At 39.3% G+C, this 22,458-nt stretch overlaps 1 protein-coding gene across 1 annotated transcript in view; it reads left to right on the top strand.

Moving 5' to 3' along the window:
- NCKAP5 (NCK associated protein 5) overlaps window positions 1-22,458 on the top strand; it is a 940,156-nt gene that overhangs the window by 697,339 nt on the left and 220,359 nt on the right. Inside the window, exons 11-12 of the mRNA XM_019667544.1 lie at window positions 8,049-8,087; window positions 16,222-16,341. Of these exons, the coding sequence (XP_019523089.1) occupies window positions 8,049-8,087; window positions 16,222-16,341 (159 nt within the window). The remainder of the gene's footprint in view (window positions 1-8,048; window positions 8,088-16,221; window positions 16,342-22,458) is intronic.

Below are 22,458 nucleotides of genomic sequence, written 5' to 3'. Positions count from 1 at the left end.
TGGCAAGGATAATGGGGTAATTGTATTTGAAGTGAGGGGGAGTATCTTAAGGAGGTTTAATGGCAGTGTATCTTTTACTGTAATACATTTTTTTAATTTAAACATTCACCATATATTTTTTTAACCTCATACTGTATTGTCCAGCCAGGATTGGCCATTTGCCTCACTGACAAGCTGTCAGCTGGGACTTTGTTGGTGGTTGGAGTTATTAATTTAATGGAATGACTTTTTTAGTCATCTGCCTAAAAACTTATACATACCATTCTAGCAGATTCAGTTTGAGAGTTGTTGCAATATAGCTGACACAGATTTTAAGAAAATAAGGAAAACTACATTTACTCGAGTCCCATTACCTTACCAGTGGGAACTAGCAATATATCTTCAGTCTTTTCCGCCTCACTAACAATTGGGGAAAATTTTTCCAGCAAACTCCTCTTGATCTTTCTTATTGCGTTGCTCCCCCTAACCCCGTCCACACTGCCCCATAAGGTGGCAGGTTATACTATAAAGAGCACAGGTTCAAATTCCAGTTCTGTCATCATCACCACCACCATATACCTCTCTCTTCCCTTCAAAGTGCAAGTGGCCTCCCTCCTCAGACTTCCAGTTGTGTTCAGTGTTTTCCTACACCAGTGATTCTTGAAATTTGACCCCTGAACCAGCAGCCTCAGCCTCATTGGAGAACTTGTTACAAATGCAAATTCTCAGGCCCTACCCCAGACCTACAGAACCAGAGACCCTGGGAGTGTGCCTGGTGATCTGTGTCAGCAAGCCCTCCAGAGCTGTGGTCCTCATCACACAGACCACTGTGCATAATAATTACTATATGTGGTTGAAGAACATTCAAAATGTCCCTAGAAAATTGTTTAAGGATTAATATTTTAATTGTTTAACCTTTCCAGTCATATATGTCAGTTACTCAAACAAACTGGTGTCTGCTGTTGTCTGCCCTGTCAGGACTTCAAAAGGCTCAACAATCTTTACAATGTCCGGAGTTAAAAGAATAACTATGAAGGGAGTGGACATAAAAGGGGCAATGATGACTCAGAGCCTGGCGAGGCCGGTTCAGCACTTCTCACGCCTCTCCCCAGGTTCTTGGTCCAATCAAAGTTTAGGGCAAGAAAGACCAAATAAATCCAAGGAATTTTAAAGGAACAAATATTGCCCTTGGGTCATAGGCATTGATCAGCAAAGTTTCACTTTAACCTCATGCACAGAAATTTCCTATGAGACTTAATCTGTATTCAGAAGTGAAATTTATGTGAATCACACCACAGAATTGTCTTATTTGTCACAATTCTCCTACGAGTCACCCCTCCCCATCAATCAAAAAGCTCACAGCTGTTCTTTAAGAGAACTCATGGTCTGTTTTCCTTATATTCCCCATGCCTGCATTCCAAAGGTTTCATCCAGGCAAAACATAAGTCTTTACCCACAAAATAATTTCATATGCAGTTTCCACTGAACGCCGAATTTTTAGAGGGAGAGTTCCTCTGTTCTTAATTGCAAACATTAACTTTTGCTAAAGAGGTGATTTGCAACAAAGAAGCACCTTTGAGCAATACAAATGTTTTGTATTCATGGATACTGGCCCCTGATTACACATGCCAGTTGTTCTGTAACTAATTCTATGAGGGTAGACAATCCATTTCCACGCATTGTAAGAGTACACTCTCCAAGGAGTAGTTGAATGTAGTAATAATGCCAACTGGAAATTCTTTTCAAGGCTTTTTATACTAATTAGACAAACTAACAAGGTAAGGTCTCCTGTAAGTTATTTCCTTGCTAGTGGGTTTCAGAAAACATACACAGGTGGATAAAATATAAATTTAAAATGTTCTCCAATCCCTTTTGCACTGCTTGTTATTTTTCTGGGCAATGAAGAACAAATTGAAGATTTGGGGAAAACCCTTGGGAGTCAGAAATTCCCTCTGTGTGTTCAAATGAAAGGCTGTATATATTCAGAAGGAAGCAGACCCACATCCACAGATACACACGGGTTTGCTAGGCAGACACATGCACACAAATGTGGGCGCACACAGACGTGCATGCACACACCCATCACCTTTACTGCTACCTAGCTCCTCAAGAGCTAAAACCCAAGAACATTCTGGACTTTCCCTGGGGTAGCAGAGGCTTTAATGTTTGAATCCAATGTCTTTGTCTAGCTGTTTGACAGAGAAGTTTACTGGCAAGCAGTGAATTGCTATTTATTCTCACTATTGCCTTAACTACAGTTCCTTGAATACCACTCCATTCCCATGTAGAGAAGGGTAATGACACATATAAAATAAATAAAATAACATTTCAAACTACTGCTTTGCATTTAGATAGATTCAGTTGTGTCCTACAAACCTTTATTAGGAGTCAGCCTCACCCAGGCTCTAGGAGCACAGGGTGCCGCTGGCCTAGCAGTAGAAGTGAGGGGCCTGGTTAATCACAGAGGAATGAATTGAGGGCAACTCACAGGGGAACTGAGCTACACTGGAGACTAGGGCAATGCACGGCACAGTCACAAAGGGCAGGAGAAGAGGTGTGCAGGCAGGAAAGGGGGGCAGGACTGAAAGGGCATCTTTAGCAGAAGGAGCTGGAGCTGAAGAAGTTTTGAGATGCAGAAGGACCCGTGGTTCTCACCTTTACCTGCCTGTTGGACTTACTCACCTGGGGAGTTTAAAAAATCCTGCTGACTGGGCCCACCTCAGAGACTGATCAAATTCTGGTCTAGAGTGGAGCCTGGGAGTTAGAATTATTTAAAGCACCCCAGAGGGTTATAATATTCAGCCACAACTATGAACCAACATTCTTATATTCTCTGAATGCTCGGCCTCAGAGAGCATTTTTAGAAAGTTTCCGTTAGAGGATAAAAGCTCTGCCAACCTTGGATATGATGACAGAAGAACAACAGACCCACATGGAAATTGTGGGTAATTTCTAGTTCCTCAACAGTGACTGAGAAAGCAAACATAAAGCCTATCTCAGTGTTCCTCAAGGTGTGTTTCTGGGCCCCTTCTGTGTCAGAATGATGTATGGCGATTGCTACAAATTAAGATTCCCAGACCCAACTCAGTCCTTCTCAAGCAGAAGGAGGGGTGAGGAAATGGGCAGTGTTAACACACTTCCCAGTCGAGGCTTGTGTTCACAGAAGTTGGAGAGCCTGCCACCACTTTAGACCATCAGCCTGGGCCAGAGTTCCCCCCAGCCAGTGAGGATGCTATGATGGAGTTCTGCCCGACTTCTCTACGCTCTACACTTCAGAGCACAAAGTCAGGAAAAACGAGACCTTTGGATGGAGTTCAGAAAAAAGCACCAGAATTTCTTTTAAGCCAAGGCTAGATAAAGGCAGAAGTCAGTTAAGAGCAACTCTTCCCTCTCGCTCTGATTCCTATGCTGTGTGCCAGGACTGGATTGTGGGAGCTTTATCAGGACATTCTCATTGCATATCCCACATCTGGGCCCTAAGACATCTTTAAATTCAGTGTGTTGGCAGATGCAGATGGACGGTGATCCTGCAGAAAGCTCTCATGTGCTTCAAATGCTCATTTCATGAATGGATCATGACATCAGCAGATAATGTTTTTCTTGTACCTGCCCTAGACTCTAACCACTGCGGGGCAGCACTGATGTCCTGGTCACCATGATTTCACCAAGACCCAGCACAACTCTTGCTTGGGCCCATACTTGGTCCTTAATGCATACTTGTTGAACCACTAAATGAATGAATGGAGATGATCAGCCACAAATGGATGTTCACATAACTTTTCTCTGGAATCCCACATATATGTTTAGATAATTTTCTCCCACTCCCAGTATTTTACAGGATTTTTTTTACAGGTACATAAATAATATAGGTGCTTAGTTGTTTATATTTATACATTTATATTATGCACATACATACACACATGCATGCACGCACACACACACACATTTCATCCCTTTATGAATAAAACCCTTTATTCTCAAACCATTCTTTCTTAACTGCTTACCTGAAAATGGGTTTTATTCTCTGAAGTTCCAGTGACCTGTTGCAGATTTAATATTTATGGAGTGACTGCTTTACAGCAGATACTGTCCAAGGTGGTTTCTCTGGTTATGACTATTATCTCATGCATTTTTCACAACAACTTAGAGGTTGCCCTCACCACCTCAACCCTCCCACCCCCGTACATATCAGTATATAATCATCAACACAGGCAGTATTTGAACCTGAGTCTTTCTTGGGGTTCTGCCACAATGTTCCTCAGAACAAAACCAAGCTTAAAAGCATAGAAACCTTCCTCAAAGCAAGCACATTTTCCAGAATTTGTACTTTTCCCAGCCTATTGCTAAATTACCTTGCTGATATGACCCTTGCTCTGCATGATAAAAGAGCAGGTGAAAGATGAATGGGAGACCACTAGGTAGGAGGAGAGGACTGTCAATCATGGGGCCTTTCGAATTCCTCACCCACCCCAAGCCCCCAGCCTTCTGGAGGTGGTGAGAATTGGCTTCCTTTCATTCAAAACAGCCTCAGCGACTGTTTTGCAATGAAATCACTGACAGCTCCACAGCCCTGACTCCCCCTCCTTCTGCCCACCCCTTCTAGGGGGAGAACTAGGAGGAATGGTGACCCCTGAAAGCCTGACCTGGAAGTAGAGCAAAGGCACGTGCCTATATCAGCCAGGCATCAGAGGATCTGGCTTGACTGAGAGAATTCCTACTGAGCAGACAGGAGCGATGCACCTGGGCCCTCTCTTTGGCATCTCTGTGTCACCTGCAGCCCTGCTTGTCTCCTAGAGCAAAGCAAGGTGGCCTCCACAGAGAGCTTAAGGGAGGTTGTAAAACAAGCCAGGAGCTCCAGGGCTGTCAGCTGTGCTCAGTACGTCTCAATTCCCCCTGGGCCAGCCCAGCTGCTATTTGTCCTTTCTTTGGAGAGCAGAGCTGTCAGGTGGCACTGAAAGTTATTTGTTCTCATTAGCTGGGCCTGTGGGTGTGTGATTATTTACAACCCAAGTGCTAAGGGTATAATGTTATGATGAGGAAAGGGGCCCATTCCAGGGATCATCTTGTGAACCTGTTAGAGGTTGCAGGCTCCAAACAACTGTTCTATGGACCCATCGGGGAAGCTTAGCAGTTAAAAAGAGTAACAAAACCCAGGAACTGTCAGCACCCAGGAAAGCGGTTGTACAACCTGCCTGCTATTCTGCAAAGAAGCTGTGAGTCCTTCTGGGTCATAAAACCCATGTCAGTAGGTAAAGAAATATTGCATTTGTGGATCTTTGTTCAATTTTCAGGTACAGCAAACAACTGTCTAAAGTACATGCCAGAAGGAACTGTGTCAGAGATGGAGTCTGTTAAGTCTATAAGGCAAAATAGTTGATTGCAAAGATAGAATGAACATATTTACTCCTGAGGGCTGTTCCAGTTAGGATATTCATTTATGTCTCCTGTTAAATCATGTAGAGAGAGAGCTATTTTATGCGACCATTGTTCCACAGAATGGTTTAAGTGAGGGACCAGTTTGGGGGAAGAAAAGAAAATATTGATATTGGGCAGTTTTATGAGAATGTAAATCAAATCCAAAGTTTGAGATCCAAAAGAATGAAGTTATTGATGATATGAATTAACTTTGGTATATTGTTCCTGATTCAAGCTGCATGAATAGCTCAATTCTTCTGTGCTTTTTTTTTTTTTTCATTTGCCAAGAATAAAATGGATGGTACATAGTTTGACTTTAAATTCCCAGTTATTTATGAATTGAAGTGAATGTTTAAAAACTAAGATTTTCAAGGTTATGCTATTGGTCAATGTGTATGGGCTAAATAAGATTTATCCCCATTCTGATTATTTATAAATAAAATGATAGAGGAAAAAGAAAAAATACCAGTTAAGGTTTATTTTGGAGCTATGATAGTTCTAGGGATGCTATTTAACTTGGTCTGGACTAAAAAAAAAAAAGAAAAGAAAAAAAGAAACTAAATACTATTTCTTCAAAAACTAATGAAAGGCCTTTCTTTTTTACTTAATGTCAAAATATGTAAATTTGGAATGGATTCTGGTAGAAAAAAAATCCCTCTTGTGCATAAAATTCAACTAATCAATTAAAGGTAATCTGATTCTAGTCATTTACTGCTTGTGGTGTGAATGCCTCCTAACCACGAGCTGATGACAGCCTATATTTTAATTTTCGATGAGACTTACCCGTAGCAAACTGTTGTTAAGAGAGTGCTATTTTGTCAATATTGAGTCAAGAAACAATTAAGCTCAATGAAAACATTCTCACCATAATCTGTCCCACTATCCTAGACAGCGATACAAAAACACATAATTTAGTATCACCAAAAATAAATTTGTTATCAAGAGAAAAAAAAAGATGAAAGCATATCCCTCAGCCTTTGGCTGACTGTGAGAACTACCAAGATGATTACATGATTATCACACTGTGTTATAATTGTGTTCTTGCCAACTTCCTACCAGCTATGCTCTCTCTGAAACCGAGGAACCATAGTCATCTAGCTTTGCAAATACTCTGAAAATTTATATTCAATAAATGAAGGATGAAATGAATGAACAGAAGTAACTTCTATCTAGGATGCTTAAATATTCTGACTTGATCTTTAATGTTGTCAGTTTCAGTTATCACACTAAATGTTACTATAGCTGCTGAAAAATACCACATAATTTACCTGTCCACCTTAATTTTATCAGTAGTAGCCATATGGGTACAAAGCTTCAAGGTTATGGTGAAATTTAGTAAGTGATTCTTTGTGAAGTGTTTTTGAAATCTGCAGGTGAAAAAGAAATCTTAGTGCAAATAAATGTGGAAATGATGAATGATTATCTGGAGAAAATGTGAGATCCTTGAAATACCAGGGATATGTTATTGGTTTTACACATGGCTTTTAGCTGGCATTGTGTCACATGCTCACTCTTAAGCAAGTCATTGAAGGGGAATGGGATTACCAAGATTGACTTAGATTCATCAAGAGTCATCACCTAGGGCTGAGAGGTGCCCAGTTTCTCATATTGTCCCAACCTGCCCTATACCTGAAGAAAATTAGGGTTCTGTTAATATATTATTAAGAATTATATTTGGCTTTCTATTGGAAGAAACTCAAAATAATGGTGGCTATTTTATTTTTGTCTCACACTGAAGTTCAGAAATAGACATTGCAGCTCTATGCACCATCAAAACCAGGCTCATTTTATTTTTCTGCCCAGTGATATTTAATATGTGACTTCTATTGTCAAGGTGGCTGCTGAAGCTCCAGCCATCACTTTCATACCCAGACAGAACAAGGAAGAAGAAGAATGAGCCCCTTTCTTCTTAGAGCCTTCCTATAAGCCCAAGAAAGTAGTCTTCTTATAACTCAGTGGCCAGAAGTTTGTTATAAAGTGACAATTGGCTTCAAGAGAGGCTGAGAAATGTAGTTTGATGTATACAGTAAAAATAAAGTCAGGGTTTGTCACTAAGGAAAAAGGGGGAAATGGATGTTGGAGTACACAACTTTGAGACTGTTACAGGTAGCAATGACAAAATGGTGGCACAAATGAAGATGTGGGGGAGGATAGTGGAGCATGTAGGAAACAGTGAGTTGTCCCTATTCTCCACCACTCAACCTAGCTCTGCTGCCAGTAGATTTACATGGTGAATCACACAGCAAAGGAATAGAAAGGAGAGACAAAGGACATTGCAAATCAGCAAAGTGTAGAAACTGTGTATAAATAATTAGGACCGTGTTTTGCACTATATCATTTTTTAGCCTTCTTGGAGTACTTTACATATGAAAGGACATTATTTCTCCAAATATGGAGATGTGGAAGTCAAGGTATGAATGATCTTTCTAGACTAACCATCTTAATTAGCAACAAGGTCACCTTTGGAAAAAGCCAAGTATTACCTAGAAGGACACGCTTATTATGAAAAGAATCAGGTCCCCTAGAAGTAGAGGAAAGAGGCCAAGAGGAGCTAATTAGCTACAGTAAGCTGTGGGAAACTTATTGGTGAATTAGTGTCCTTGCGTAGAGCCGCATTATTATAAACATCAACTCTTTTCTTTATTTTTTTAAAGGTAGCCAACCAAGTTGTTCAAGCTCTGCTCACTCAAAAGGTAGGTCACTTTCTCGCTTTATTATTTTCAAAGTACCTATGTGAATAGATTGAAACTCATATTGTCAAACTAGGAAATCGTGATTGATAGATGCAATACTTTCCTATTTATTCACTTAGGTTAAAACTGTGTGTGTTTTAGATGGCATATGAAGTAACATCAATGACCAATAGAATCATTAAATTCAAACTCTTGGTAAAGTAATAGAAACCCTTCTGAAGATGAAATATTTCCAGGGACCCAGATGAGTAGAAAACCTATCATTTTTACTTAATAAATGCAAACATTGAATCAGTTGGTGGATTCCTCCAATTCCTGTAAAATGAATAGCCTCTTACAGACAGTCTTAACAGAAGCCAAAAATTCAACAAGAGATCTTTGAGGTTAGGGAAGTTATTTAATTTCTCTGGGCCTTAGTTCCTCTCCTGTAAAATAGAAATAATGATGCCCACCTCCCAGAATTGCTGTGGTCCTCTGGGAAAGTATGTAGAGCAGTTCCTATAGGAATCAGTTGGTGGTAAATATAAAACAAATGGCAGTACTGTATACTTAAAACTTTCTGACAGTAGATCTCAAGCATTCTTTACACATACACACACACACACAGCACATTTACATATATAACACATGTGTGCGCACACACTGACACGAAGCATTAACTATGTGAGGTGATAGATATGTTAAATATCTTGATCTTGGCATTCATTTCACAATATAATGTATGTCAAGTCATCACATTGTATACTTTAAACATATGCAATTATATTTGTCAATCATTCCCTGATAAAGTTGGGGGAGGGGAGGGAAATCAAATGGTAATTTCTGAGCATTTACTTCTTTGCTATGTCCCTATTCTGCCTTCAGATAATATGTGATTGGAGCAGAGTTTGTAAATGCAGGTAATTGCCCAAATTTGGCTGGTTTGGTTAATTTTATCAAGCCTTCCCCATCTCTTTCCATAATGTTTCTCACAGGTTAAATTCTAGTTCCTTCAGATTTTGTTTATTCTGAGTTACCTCTCTGGAGATGGAACCTTCCTCTATACAAGGAAATCTTAGGTTGTGTGGCATATGCAGGGGGATATGATTAATGAGAGTAAAACAATTTATGACTTTTAAGAGAGGCTTCCAAAAGCTTTCATACCTCCATACTTACATCTCCTCGAACAGACCTTGGTCATACAGCCTCACTTAAGGAAGGTGACGTGTTGATTCTGGGTATGTGTGAAGTTGAAAATTAACTGACATATTATTGTGGAAGAAGAGGAAAAACAGATGTTGAAGAACAGCTCCCCCTTTGTTTCACAACATATTTCAATGCCTTTTCTTTTTCAAAGGCTTTAATTTCTCAATGGCTCTCCTATTGGAAACTCCATGTTCATTTAATTACAAACCTGAGAAATGCAGGGAGCACTGCTGCAGCTCTCCACGTAATTGTTAAAAGACTTCTCATGCCTGTCTTTTCAAACAGTGCCTCAGGAAAGAGACAAGGAAGCCATTTGGTACAATATCAAGGAAAATGGGACTCTTCAGGTCAGCCACAAAAAAAATAGCTACACAAATTCAAGTAATAGCTAGTAAACAGATAAATCTACCTCGGTACAGTTAAGCAGTGAGACACAGAAGGACGTGCTGCCGTGAGGTAGCATCCCTCGGGGACACGGTGAGGCGGGAAGAGGAGCCACTGCTCGCTGAGATGCCAAAAGAATCATGTTCTGCAGAAACCTGTGCCTCCCAGCTTTTATAGGAACTGTAAAATGGCTGCAAAAAGACTGAAACTTCTTTAACTAAGAGCACAATATAGGAAATAAAATGTACTTCAAGTGCAGATGAGAAAACGATTTCTAAAGAAGATATACCTCCTAAAGAGGCACAGAATAAAAAAGAGAAATCTTGAGTGGTTTATCCAAGTCACAGAAATCATTTTTGAGGTGGCATTCTAGTCATAACTATTCAATTTTAGAATATATCAGTTGTTCCAATACACAGGCAAATCTGCCATAGCTTCAGCAATTCTCTGAGCAACCAAAAAAGCATTTTTCATGGCAGATCCTGAACTGGCTCAGATAAGCATCCTGAAGTAACAGAGTGTACTTCTTTTCTCAATAATGATTGAAAAAAAAATGATTTCCATAAACTTATCAGTTTGTGTTAAATGTACATATATTGCCCTAGGCAGGTAATTCAGTTTATCTCAAAACCCTGTTCCTTTAACAGAGCAGACTAGACTGTCCCTTCTTTAGATCAATAATGCTAACGTGACAATATTAAACCCAGCTCACTTCCATTTATGACTCCAAATCACAGGTTCAAGTCTACAAGTGTGAATGAAATCAATAATTGAGCTAAACTCATATTTTTGTCTGAAATATATTTTATCTTCATTAAGTCAATTATACTAGCTGAAAATGTAATTCTCCTAGGTTCTTCAATGTTTTTCTTTTTCTTTTCTTTTCTTTCTTTCTTTTTTTCTTTTTTATTACCACTAGAACCAAACTTGGAAGAAAAACATTTTTTCCCTGAAGTTATTTTTCAAGTAATTCAACAATCTCAGGCTTATCTGCAGTTTCTTTAGGGTGTTTATATAGTATTTTTTTTTCTTCACCAATGTAGAACAAGGCTCTTGTATCTTGAACCTAACAATATAGCCATTCAGATGGGAGGAGAACACGATTTTGTAGCTTGAAACTGAAAGAGCATCAAACTCCCACATGTTTCCCTTGTTAGAAAGGACAGTCAGGCCATCTGGGCCCTCTTATCCAGCAATGGTGTGTTAGGATCTGATTCCCTGAAGAGGGTCTATTTATATTTATTGTGCACTTACAGGGAGTCACACCCCAGTATTTTAAATGCACTAAGTCATTTTATTCTCACCACAAGCCTATGGGATAGGACTAAAAATAATTTGCCCGTAGTTCCAACTCCTAGAGGTGGCAAAGCCCATACTTTAATTTAAGGTTATTCCACTCAAATCCCTGTTCTTGTCCCCTGTACTATTGAGTCTACATGATCCCATTTTATCACTTATTGTTTTTCCCCACTATAGTTCTGCAGGCAGAGGAGATGCTATGAAACCAACAGATAGATGGAAATCCATCATTAGTTATGATCACAGGAAACAAAGGGCATGGTAGCCAATTGACTCCTTGAGACTTCTGGAATAATTGCCAGACCTTTCTAGCAAGAATATTTAGGTCCTGACATGTGTGGAATCAAAGTGGACTCTGTAAATTTGGAGTCAAGCTCTCTCAAAATCAGTCTTATTTTGGACCCTCGAATTTCACAATTGCCAGGGACCTTAGCGCTTAATCCTGATATTGTCGATTATATAGTTCTGGTAATGGGCTCAATTCACTCTAATAGCATGGACTGTTTAGCCATCACCCTGAATGAAAATGTTTTCATCCAAATATCTTTAGGGGGAAGGCTTGAAGTATTCAGTTTGCCACAGAACTCACCACTTCCTATTGATTACAGCTGGCCTGACTTGGTCACACAGTTAGTGACCTGTCTTGCCTTTTAATGGTATTTTTATGTTGAGGTCCTTGGTTAATCTGAGATGTGACCAGCGTTTTCCAGAAATGGCGTTTCTTTTTACACAAGTCTTAGAATCCTTGGAAGAGAAAGGAATATATCAGTAATAACCACTTAGAAGAAGAGAGGCTGATGGGTGTGGTGTCCTTTAAGCTTCAGGGAAGGATTGAAGTGGCATTTGACAAGCCATCTCGTAAAGCAGCTAGGACATCCATTCTCGCAAAAGCCTGGTTTTGTGCAGTAACTCAGTTTACAGATGAGGAAATAGAGGCCCAGCCAGAATAAGTTACTCTTCAAGGTCATGTGGACCTGGAGCCCAGGCCCCCTACCTCCCAACCTGGTGTATTCCTATGATACGCACTGCCTCTAAAATAGATATAACCACTGTAATGTCATTTTCCATGAAAAAATCAGATTTAAATAGTTCTCAACAACACTCTTGTGATGTCAGTATATATCCTGCTTCTAAGTCATCAGCACTTTCCCAAATTCACTTCAGCAGGGAGACTGGTAATGGTTTTGCTCTAAGTGCATGAAGTAACTGTATTCCATCGCAGTGAGTCCAGAATCTCCTTCAACCCCAACTGCAGGTGAAACTTGCAGTGTGTGGGTCATCCAGGGAGGTGACGATTTGGAGTAATTAAGATACACAGGGTCAGCGTATCACATCGGTCAGTACATTTTGCCCTCACATCCGGCTGTCCTTTCATATCCTGTTTCCAATTGACAGTGACATACAGATTGCAAGGAAAGCAGGGCTGGCTATTTCCTTGACCCCAAAGGCCATTATGGTTTCTTACATGAGATGAAATGAAGTCAAACCTTGGGCATTATTTCCTGGTGATAAAATTATGCAGCATGTCTCCTTTTTTGTTTCAGAAGACACAGCCCTATTTTTTCAATGGGACTCTCCTCTTGAGGCCTGAGACATAAAAGGGAATCATAGAAAAAGAAGGGGCGTGAGAGAGGACAGATGGTGCAGCCGTTGCTGCGAGCCATGATGCTGGACGATGGTGTTTAGACAGAGGAGAGTGACTTTAATTTTAACGCTTTACTTGGGCAGGATAGTGCAGTTCTAGCCTCTGTAACTGACAAGGTCAGAACAGTGGTTCTTATAACCCAGCCTAAACATGCCATATACTCCCTTTGTCAATGGGTTCCCATTGTAAGCACAGAGGAAGCAAAAACAGCCAGCTGCCACTCTGCCAAGGTCTCACTCTGCCCAGTGAGAGAAATTGTTGTGTTTTTTGCTCTCTCTTTCCATCTATCTGGTCTGGTTCTATCTATATATGTAGACGTGGGCACACATGCATGATTTTGATTATAGCTTCCTGTGGTGGTAGCTTTCTGGCATCAGATACTATCCACAGCTTGATTGAAGAGAACAAGGATATTAAAAGCCAACACAGGGGTTCTTTTATGTCTACAAATGTTCAGTCCAGCTCAGTTCTGTTTGTCAGCAATGGGAAGACCAGCCTCATACTCCTAAAGCTTTCCATGTCCCCATCTGCCCTGTGCTGATCAGAATGAGCCAAGAATGATGCACAGCTCTCAAGGTGGATGAATCGCATTCCTGCTAATGAACTTCTACCATGTTAAGTAATAGCAATGGCCATTGACATTTGGGTACTTAAACAAAAGTCCTCCATAGAATATATTGATTGAGTTTTTTTTCTTTCTTCCTTGTTTTCTTTTTACTTTTTTACCCATCTGAAGAATGCCTTTTAGTTATTCTCAGTTTTGCTGCTCAAAATCGCTGGTGGTATTCCGTACAGGTCTCCTTTCTCCTTGTGAAGCCACACGTGTATGTTTCCATATCTCAACCTGCAAATGAGAATGATGGTGTTTTCCCACCCCATCGGTACTATTAACATTTATTTACCTCACAGTCAAGTTTTATTAATTACTTAATTAGCAGTAGTAAAAGCAATTAGTGTTTGGGAGCAGGGAGTGTTATATACATGCGAAGAACAAAAATTAGCATCAATGAGACACAGACAGAGGTTCACTTTTAAATAAAGAATACAAATATTGCCTTTTAATTTCAACCATGCCTAGGCCCCCCAAATGGACTCGGCCAAATGGCATGTGTGCTTGTACATGTGCACAACAAACGCACTCCTGCCCCTGCTCTGTATGGCTGCTGCCTTCCTAGGTCTTGCACCAGGTGTCCACTTCTGAACATGACATTTCTTTTCTCCACTCTGCATTTGTAGGCAGCAATCAATTGAAAACATCCTGTGCATAAGCTTCACTCATTTTTCTAAATAGGTGAGGAGAGTGGAAGCTGTGCAGTGAGCCACACCTTAACCTCTTTCTTTGCTCTCTGTAAATATTGGGTTGTCGGAAAAGTCATGACATATTTTTGCAATGAAAAACACAGAAAAAATGCGTCATGACTTTTCTGACAACCCAATAGAATGAGTGAGCCTGGATACGATGGTGCCTGCTCAGGTAAAGTTTCAGAAGCTGGATCTCTCCAGCTTCACACTAGGTTGACACAAGGTTATAGAACAGGCCTTTTCATGGCTGTGATTCCCACTGAAGCCCTAGAGATTAGAGCTAATGAACTTCTTTCTTGCTTGCGGAGCCTTAAGTAAAACTTGTAGCTGCCCCACTTCAGGATACATAGACAGGCAAACTAGAAGTGTTGAGAAACTTAAACTCTCTTTATCCTGCCATCACTAGAGAATAGAATTCATCATTATAATTCCCTTTAATAAAATAATTGCACACATTTATTAAGCTCCTACGATATGTGGTGCTATGCTAGGGAATGGAATGAGTGTAAGAACAATATGCTGTTGTTGGGCCAGCCGAGTGGTGTGTTAAAAGTTGGCTTGGGATGCCAGCTTTGAGCAGCAGGGCCCAGTTCGGATCCCACATGCGGGCCAATGACGCTGCACCCTCTAGAGTTAAGATGGTGAACAACAGCTCGAGCTGGAGCTGGGCTGACGTGAGTCCCCGGTGATGGTGTAGGCTGCAGTGGGTCTGGCCAGCAGCTGGTGTGAGCCATCATGAGCAGCCATCCCATGGCCAGCAAGCGACTGCCTCACCCAGGAAGAGTGCAGTGATAAAACCAACATGGGCCAGTGAAGCGATGTGCTCTACAACTAGACTGAAGAGCAAAAAGGACAGCAAGTTGTCTGTTCCCCTTCCCCAATCCCCCAACGCTGTTCTCCTCCCCCAATTTTCTAATAAAATTCTGTCTGTCTGTCTCTCTCTCTCTCTCTCTCTCTCTCTCTCTCTCTCTCTATATATATATATATATATATATATATATATATATATATATATATATGCTGTTGTTTATTTGAGTGTTTTCTTATGCTTGCCTTTTGAGGAATGGCCCATCTAATTGACAAGATAAGTCTATAGCATGAAAGATAGAATCAATACAAAATAGCATATGCTAAATGTTATATATGAGGCCTTGAGGGCTCGTTGGGGTTCAGAAAAGAGAGTACTCTTTGAGCACCAGCACATAAAAGTGTCAGCGTGGAGCTGGATAGAATTTGGATTGGATATATAAACGCAGACTTGGACTGGAAGAGAGAGGAGGTTGAGAAGGTGAGAGGAGGGGGAGTGTGGCTAGAATGCAGAGAGATTTTGAGAGCAACAAACACACCCTTGTTCTTTGCATGGTAAGAGCAGAAGCCTTTTTAAGGAAGGAAGGAAGGGAAGGAGGGAGGGAGGGAGGAAAAAAAGTGAAAGGTGAAGTTCAAAATACAGAAAGGGGTCAGCTTTTGAAGAACCTTGAATCGGGGCTTTCATCCACCTGATCTTTCTTGAACCCATCAAAGAGGGTATGGACATTTAAGTACTACAAGTATCTTTATTACGAGTCAGTTTGGAAGGCAGTTCCTTGGTGGGATTCCAGGGAATCCTAACGCTCCCCTCATGAAAGTTGGGAAAAGGCCTCTGTGGTGTTTGAACCATTTAAAGGAGCTGCTCCCAAAGGATGATGAGGTACAGTTACTCTACTTCCCCAGCACTAAGACCAAAATGCTCCCAAATATATAGAAATCCACTAGTTCATAAGATGGTCAAGTTTCAAGTGGCCATTTAAAGCCTTCACTTCAGAGTTGCTTCACTCCCACGAAATGCATCACTGACTCTATTTGCCACAGCGTTGAGAATTTCAACTCATTTCCACAAAGGACAGCGAAAGGCTCCATCAAAAGTGATAGTTTCTTTAGTTCATCAAATCTCTATTCAGTGCAAAAACATTACTGTCCTTGTGGTTTGTGCTTTATGATTGCTTTTATGAAAACAGAGAAAAGGCAAAATATATAGGTGGAAACTTAAATTGACTTTATATTGCTAAGATTAACCATCTTCAAAAATAACATGCTCGATTAATGCATTTCTGATTTCAAGGTGTGTTTTTTAAAAAATTGGTCTTCCCTGCACACAGTAATTCTATCAGACAATGGAATGTAGAAGAAAACATTGTGTGTGATTTATTTCTGGGGGCTCTGAAGAATAAAAATACTATTTTTTTTACTAGTGCTTCTGAAATATCAGATAAAAGATGATTATAATATGCAAAGATGTCTTTCAGTTATAGACTTTTTTTTCTTTCGATGTGTTTGTTATAGGATCTAAGGGAGGAATGCGTCAAGTTGAAAACAAGAGTGTTTGATTTGGAACAACAGAATAGAACGTTAAGTATCCTGTTCCAACAGCGAGTGAGATCAACTTCTGATCTTCTCCTCCAGGTATGTGTTTATGTGGAAAACAATCTTTGCTACTGAAATGCTACTGACAAGATGTTACTTCAGTTCAAAAGTTACCAATATCTCCATGGGCAAGGCACATTGCATGAAAACCCCAATTCTTTCCCATCTTGAGGGCTGTCATTAGAATTGAACATCTCTTAAATTTGTGACTTTTTAAAGCTACATATAAAGAAATGCATCAATAAATAATAAATGATAAAAGGGACAACCAGAAGGTATTGTCGAGTAAACTAAGCAAAATAGTGGAACAGAGCCAGGAAATAATTACCTGAGGGTCTTGCATCCCATAATCAGCAAGAAAGAGTTTTATGGAATGCTAAAGTACATGTCTTCATTTCAAACTCTCTAATCAAAAACATAGCTGGCATTTGTTTTCCTTTCACCTCACTCTCTGTGTAGCATTCCTTCTCATAGCACAATACTTCCTATATTCTGCCTCAGTGTTTTACAGGTTTTCTTTGTCTAAATGCTCTCACCGAACTTTCTTTACTTGCCTCCATAACATGGAAAGTCAAACCATTTGAATCATTTTGAAGCCATTCCTGACAAAGTTCTGAGAAAATAACTGGCTACGGAGAAACACATGAATTAGCAAAAGGGGTTGGAGGGCTGATCTTTGCTATTTATTTTCTATTTTAAAAAATCTATTAATATGCATATTTGCTCAAACAAGCTCCGGAGAGCCTTGCTCAGAGCCCTTCCGAGGCTCAGCTTGCAAAGGGTGTGTGAGGTTTCACAGGGCAATATACAAGTACAGTAAGTCCCCGACTTATGAACATTCCAGTTGCAAACAAATTGCGGAAGTAGCTCACATGTCTGCCAGACATTGTCACAGTTGTGTTGCTGTGTGCTTACTGTACAGTGTGATAGTGTACAGCAGTACAGTGCTCAATCAGAGCCCAGGATGTATTTTTGTATGTGTGTTTAGTTTTTTTATGCTTTGCATTGTATATTTGTGTCAAAGTTATATAAGACTCACTTTGTCAGACTTGCAAAGGAATCCTATTTATGAACGTTCTCCCAGAACGGAATTCATTCATAAGTTGGGGACTTACTGTTACTTACTAAGGAACCTCCCCCTCAACTGCCAGGTCTAATTGGCTGAGAGAAAGGAGCAATACAGAGGTGTCCTCTAAACTATACTGCTCAGCATTATAGCCACTAGCCACATGGCACTATTGAAATTGAACGCTAAATTAAACTATTTTTAAAAAAATGAATAAACTAAAATTAAGTTCCTATGTCAAACTAGCCACATTTCAAGTATTGAAAAGCCACATATGGCCAATGGCTACCATATTAGACAGTATACGAGGTCTGACAATTATGTCCATGAACTCATCCTAGAAAAAGTGCTACATACCTCATTGCTGAATATCACTATAGTCACCTTTGAAATAATCCCCTTGGGAAACTATGCACTGATGACAGCACCTAGCCCACCCTTCAAAGCAATTTTGGAACTCTTTCTGGACTGGCCATCAGAGGTGTGGTCGTATTACCCTTGATGTCCTGAATGTCATCAAAATGTCTTTCTTTCAATATTTCCTTTATCTCCGGGTAAAGAAAGAAGACATTGGGGGCCAGATCAGGTGAGTAGGGAGGGTGTTCCAATACAGTTATTTGTTTACTGGCTCAAAACTCCCTCACAGACAGTGCCGGGTGAGCTGGTGCATTGTCGTGATGCAAGAGCCATGAACTGTTGGCAAAAAATTCAGGTCATCTAACTTTTTCATGCAGCTTTTTCAGCACTTCCAAATAGTAAACCCAGTTGACTGTTTGTCCAGTTGGTACAAATCATAATGAATATTCCCTCTGATATCAAAAAAAGTTAGGAACATCAGTGCAACAAATTTGCGAACTTAATTGACAGACCTCATGTATACAGAATATTTTCATCATCGTAGAAAGTTCTACAGGACAGCACTTTTCCAAATGGTTGAAATAGTGTTGCTAATTTACTCTCTGAACTTTGGCATAAACATCTTTTTCTGACACCTCAGAGAAATAATGAAAAATTGCAGTTCATTTCAGAGAAAAAAAAATGTTTGATAAAGCTAAACATCAAATTGTAAACCCCCCTGAAATTAAAATAAAACAGCTCTATGAATTGTAAAATAAATCTCATCTCTTAAATTAATTTCCTCTCTGCCTTATCTGTTAGAGCATAATTCATAATTTATGACTTAAAAATTGTGTAGAAAAATACTCATCTATCTCTATGCTGTTTCCTAATCCTGACCACAATAAATGTTGGTCATAAAGAAACTTGCATCTGTAAAAAGTTGTATTTCTTTTGCTCTCTCATAACCAAGATCTAGTATCATAATTACTTTTAACAGCTGTTGTATGTTCATGAATTTTTCTTTTTTGCCCATTTTAACTTGAGGCTTTTCTGGAACAATGTTTAAAGATCTGTAGTCCCTGATTATGACTCATGATGATTTATTTCCATAGTAAACACATGTGCTGTCGATATTGAAGCTTTTTCATGGACTGGCACACATTTCTTAAATCCATATCCAAAGGGCAGGGGATGGTGTGTATGCCCACAATATAACTTGGTGTTTATTGATTGGGAATTTTCAGCCAACACACATCATAGTCCTCCCCAAGTAGTTCTCACTTTCAGGAGCCATTCTAATGTAATTGACACTTGAAAACAATGGACTATTAATAGTTCTGTGAAGAAGAATGATAGGAAGTGTGATGCCTATACTCTAAAATCTTACAGCAAATTTACAGACAACTTTGCTAGCTTTTCAGGTGGACTGTTTATGATGTGACTCATGTTTTTCATTTTCTGGTGGCACAAAGACCTATCATGGAGCACTGGCTAAATTAAACACAGTCTGAGCTGGCTTTGCACCTACAGAAGCACTATGATTACATGTTGAATGGCATAATAAATAAATAACACAAATTCATTCTGTAAATTGGGGAGTCATTTTGCATACACCTAAGAGAATTTTATGTGCCCACCTCTTCTGCTGAACTTTTTCTGTCTGATGTGAATGCTTTGGACTATTATTCAGCCGTGCCGGACCAGCCCAGTCTGTTTGAGGGTGTGGCTAGTGGATGTAGCCAGTCCACCAAGGTACCTGGTCCCAAATATTATAGACCTTACAGCTTCTGCCCATGAACTGGAGCTTCAGTACAGTAGGTTTCTAAGTAGTTTTCTGTATAGCTTAGAAAATTGAGTTGTCATCTGCTGAATACCGCCTAATGATTCTCTACAATCTAAAATAGCCACTTGAGAAGCAGAAAGAAGATTGTTTAACCCATTGTGATTTTAGTAGATACATTGTAAGCAGTAGAAAAGAAAATAATGTATAGGAAAGAGTCACTGCTTTGTCCATCAAAAATAGAGAATAAGAGGTTACATGCATATTATTTAATAAATTAATTTATAGGAGGAACAAAAGGGGATCGTTCTAAGGATTGTTTTTCAATTCTGGAAACTTACGAAGGGAACCAGGTCCACGATGGGGAAGAAAAAAGGAGGCTGACCTGAAAATTAAAATCTTAACAATGGCAATAAACTTTTCTGTTGATTTCAAGTTTCAGAATGATATCTCTGAGACTATAGGTGGTAACAAATCAGATTAAGAGGGCCCTCTATATTGGAATCAACAATTTAAGCTAAATTCTAAAGAATTGAGAAGACAGTACAACAAATAAAATCCAAAAGTAATGTTCTTAAAGGAACCCAAGTTTCTAACTAAAATTTACTTGAACCTACTGGCCAGATTAACCGATGCTCACTCTTTCCTCTTGTAAATCATATTAAACAATACTTGCAACTTACTGAACATTGGTAAGTAGTAGACAGCTTACTTCTCTTACCGGTTGAGTTGAATGCTCAGCATCAATTAAATGTTTGCAACTCAGTATGTTTATGCGAGTAGTATATGTCATGGTAATTATGTAATTTTTAACAACTACGTAAACTGATGAAATCTGCTGCAAAAAGAATTGTTTCTATAAAACAAACTTCAGTGCTTCAAAAACATCTAGAAAGGCAAGTCACTAAAAACAAATGTTTATGACCAAATGAAATATAGATGTCTAACTACAAAAATAAATTGTGAGAGATGGGGAATTGTGTTAAGTATAGGGGCATTCTTCATGCAAATTGCTTCTTAAATGACTTTAAATTCTTGTTTCACTGTTAAGAAAATCAAAAGCTAGAAATCACAGACAATGCAGGAAGCATGTGGTTGATGCCACCACCACCCCAAAACCAAAAGAAAACCACCAACAAAGAAACAAACAAAAAAAGGTCAAACATTGGAGGACTCTAATAATAGGATCCCTAGGAAAAGAAGCAGATTTTGCCCTATCAAAAATGTATGTAACAAATATATAGTGCTTATCATGTGTCAGATACTATTCTCCAACCTTTGTTCAATTTAATCTCCATTACAGTCCTATGAGGTAGGAACAATCGCTGCACCCATTTTGCAAATGGGAACACGTGGGCACAAAGAGGCTAAGTCACTAGCTGGTAGTTGACAGAGTGGCTATTTACATCCACAGTCAGGCTCCAGTTCCTCCCTTTTACCTCCTTCCTGGGTGCCTTCCTCATGGAACACAAATGGACATAAGGAACATTTTTCTGATTCCATACTCCAAAATTTTGATTAACTGGCCCACCAGTGATCGAGTCATATCAGAGGACTTCTACAGTGCCATTGTAATAAGGACTTTCCATAGTCACACATTCCTGAAAGGCTCTTAATTTGTGGCATCCAAGATTTCCCCTCCCCTATGTGTTCTGCTTTTGTCTTGTTTCAAATACCTGTGTTTTCGTTATCTTCATAGGACACTGTGCTCATATTTTCGCCTAACATGTTGTTTTCTTTTCCCTTTTATCTGATATTTCAGAGTCTTAGTACCCATATCCTTAGGCCAAGATAGAAAGAAAAGAATGTTATAATGTAGATTATTCACACAAACAGTTGAACATCTGACAGCTTAGAACCAAAGTATAAAAATTCACTGTCACTTCTTAGAATGCTACTTTTTGTTCGCTAGTGTTTTGTTTTGTATTATTTTAGATGAGATGAGAGGATTTTAAAATTCTATTTATGCTTCTAAAGCTTATTTTTCCCTCCACTAAATCTTTATTTTCAGGGCATACACCTATCCATGAGTCTTATTTGTCAGGGCGCTACACAACATACTTACCTCTCTACCTCTCCTCAAGCATGAATCCTGTTTTCTCAGAACCAATGCAATGCTGCCACCTCTCAGGGTCCTTACAAGGTCACTGTGGTTCTCCCTGAACCTTCCGCTTGTAGGAGCTCCTGGCATATTCACCCACACCACACAATTAAGCAGTTCGTGGTCCTGGTATGGAATTATGGAATCCTCATCTCTCACACTACAGCACTAATGCTGGAGGTCGCGTGTACAACCCCCATTCACTAGGGCTTTCATGTTAACTTCTCATTTCTCCTAAGTAGTAATCTCCTTGGGGGCAAGAACTCTATGAATGTGACATTTCACCCTTCCACAGATATTATCACAGTACATAATACATATTCAGTGTGTACTTGATGGTGGCTTAACACTTATATAGATACATTTTATAGAATTTAATTTTGTGTGTGTTGGAGTGGACGTTTCCCTTTCTTTATTTGTTTGTTTTTCGTGTGCAACAATCTCATTGCCTTTACTCTCTTTTCTTCCAGTTGTATTGAATTATAATTGACATATAACATTGTATACATTTAAAGTATACAACATAGTGATTTTATATATGTGTATATTGCAAAATGATCACCTCAATAAGTTAACATCTAGCACCTCACATAGTTACATTTTTTCTTGTGATGAGAATTTGTAAGATCTCCCCTCTTAGCAGACTTCAAATATACAACACAGTATTATTAACTATGGTCACCATGCTGTACATAATATCTCCAGAACTTATTTATGTGATAACTAGAAGTTTGTACTTTTGACCACCTTTATCAATTTCCCTGACCCCACCTCACACACGCCTCTCACAACCCCCAATTTGTTTTCTGTTTCTATTAGCTTGTTTTTTGTAGATTCCACATATAAGTAAATCATATAGTATCTGCCTTT

This window comes from Hipposideros armiger, unplaced genomic scaffold (assembly GCF_001890085.2).
Source record: "Hipposideros armiger isolate ML-2016 unplaced genomic scaffold, ASM189008v1 scaffold_500, whole genome shotgun sequence".
Lineage (NCBI taxonomy): Eukaryota > Metazoa > Chordata > Mammalia > Chiroptera > Hipposideridae > Hipposideros > Hipposideros armiger.
This window is presented reverse-complemented; position numbering and strand designations above follow the sequence as displayed.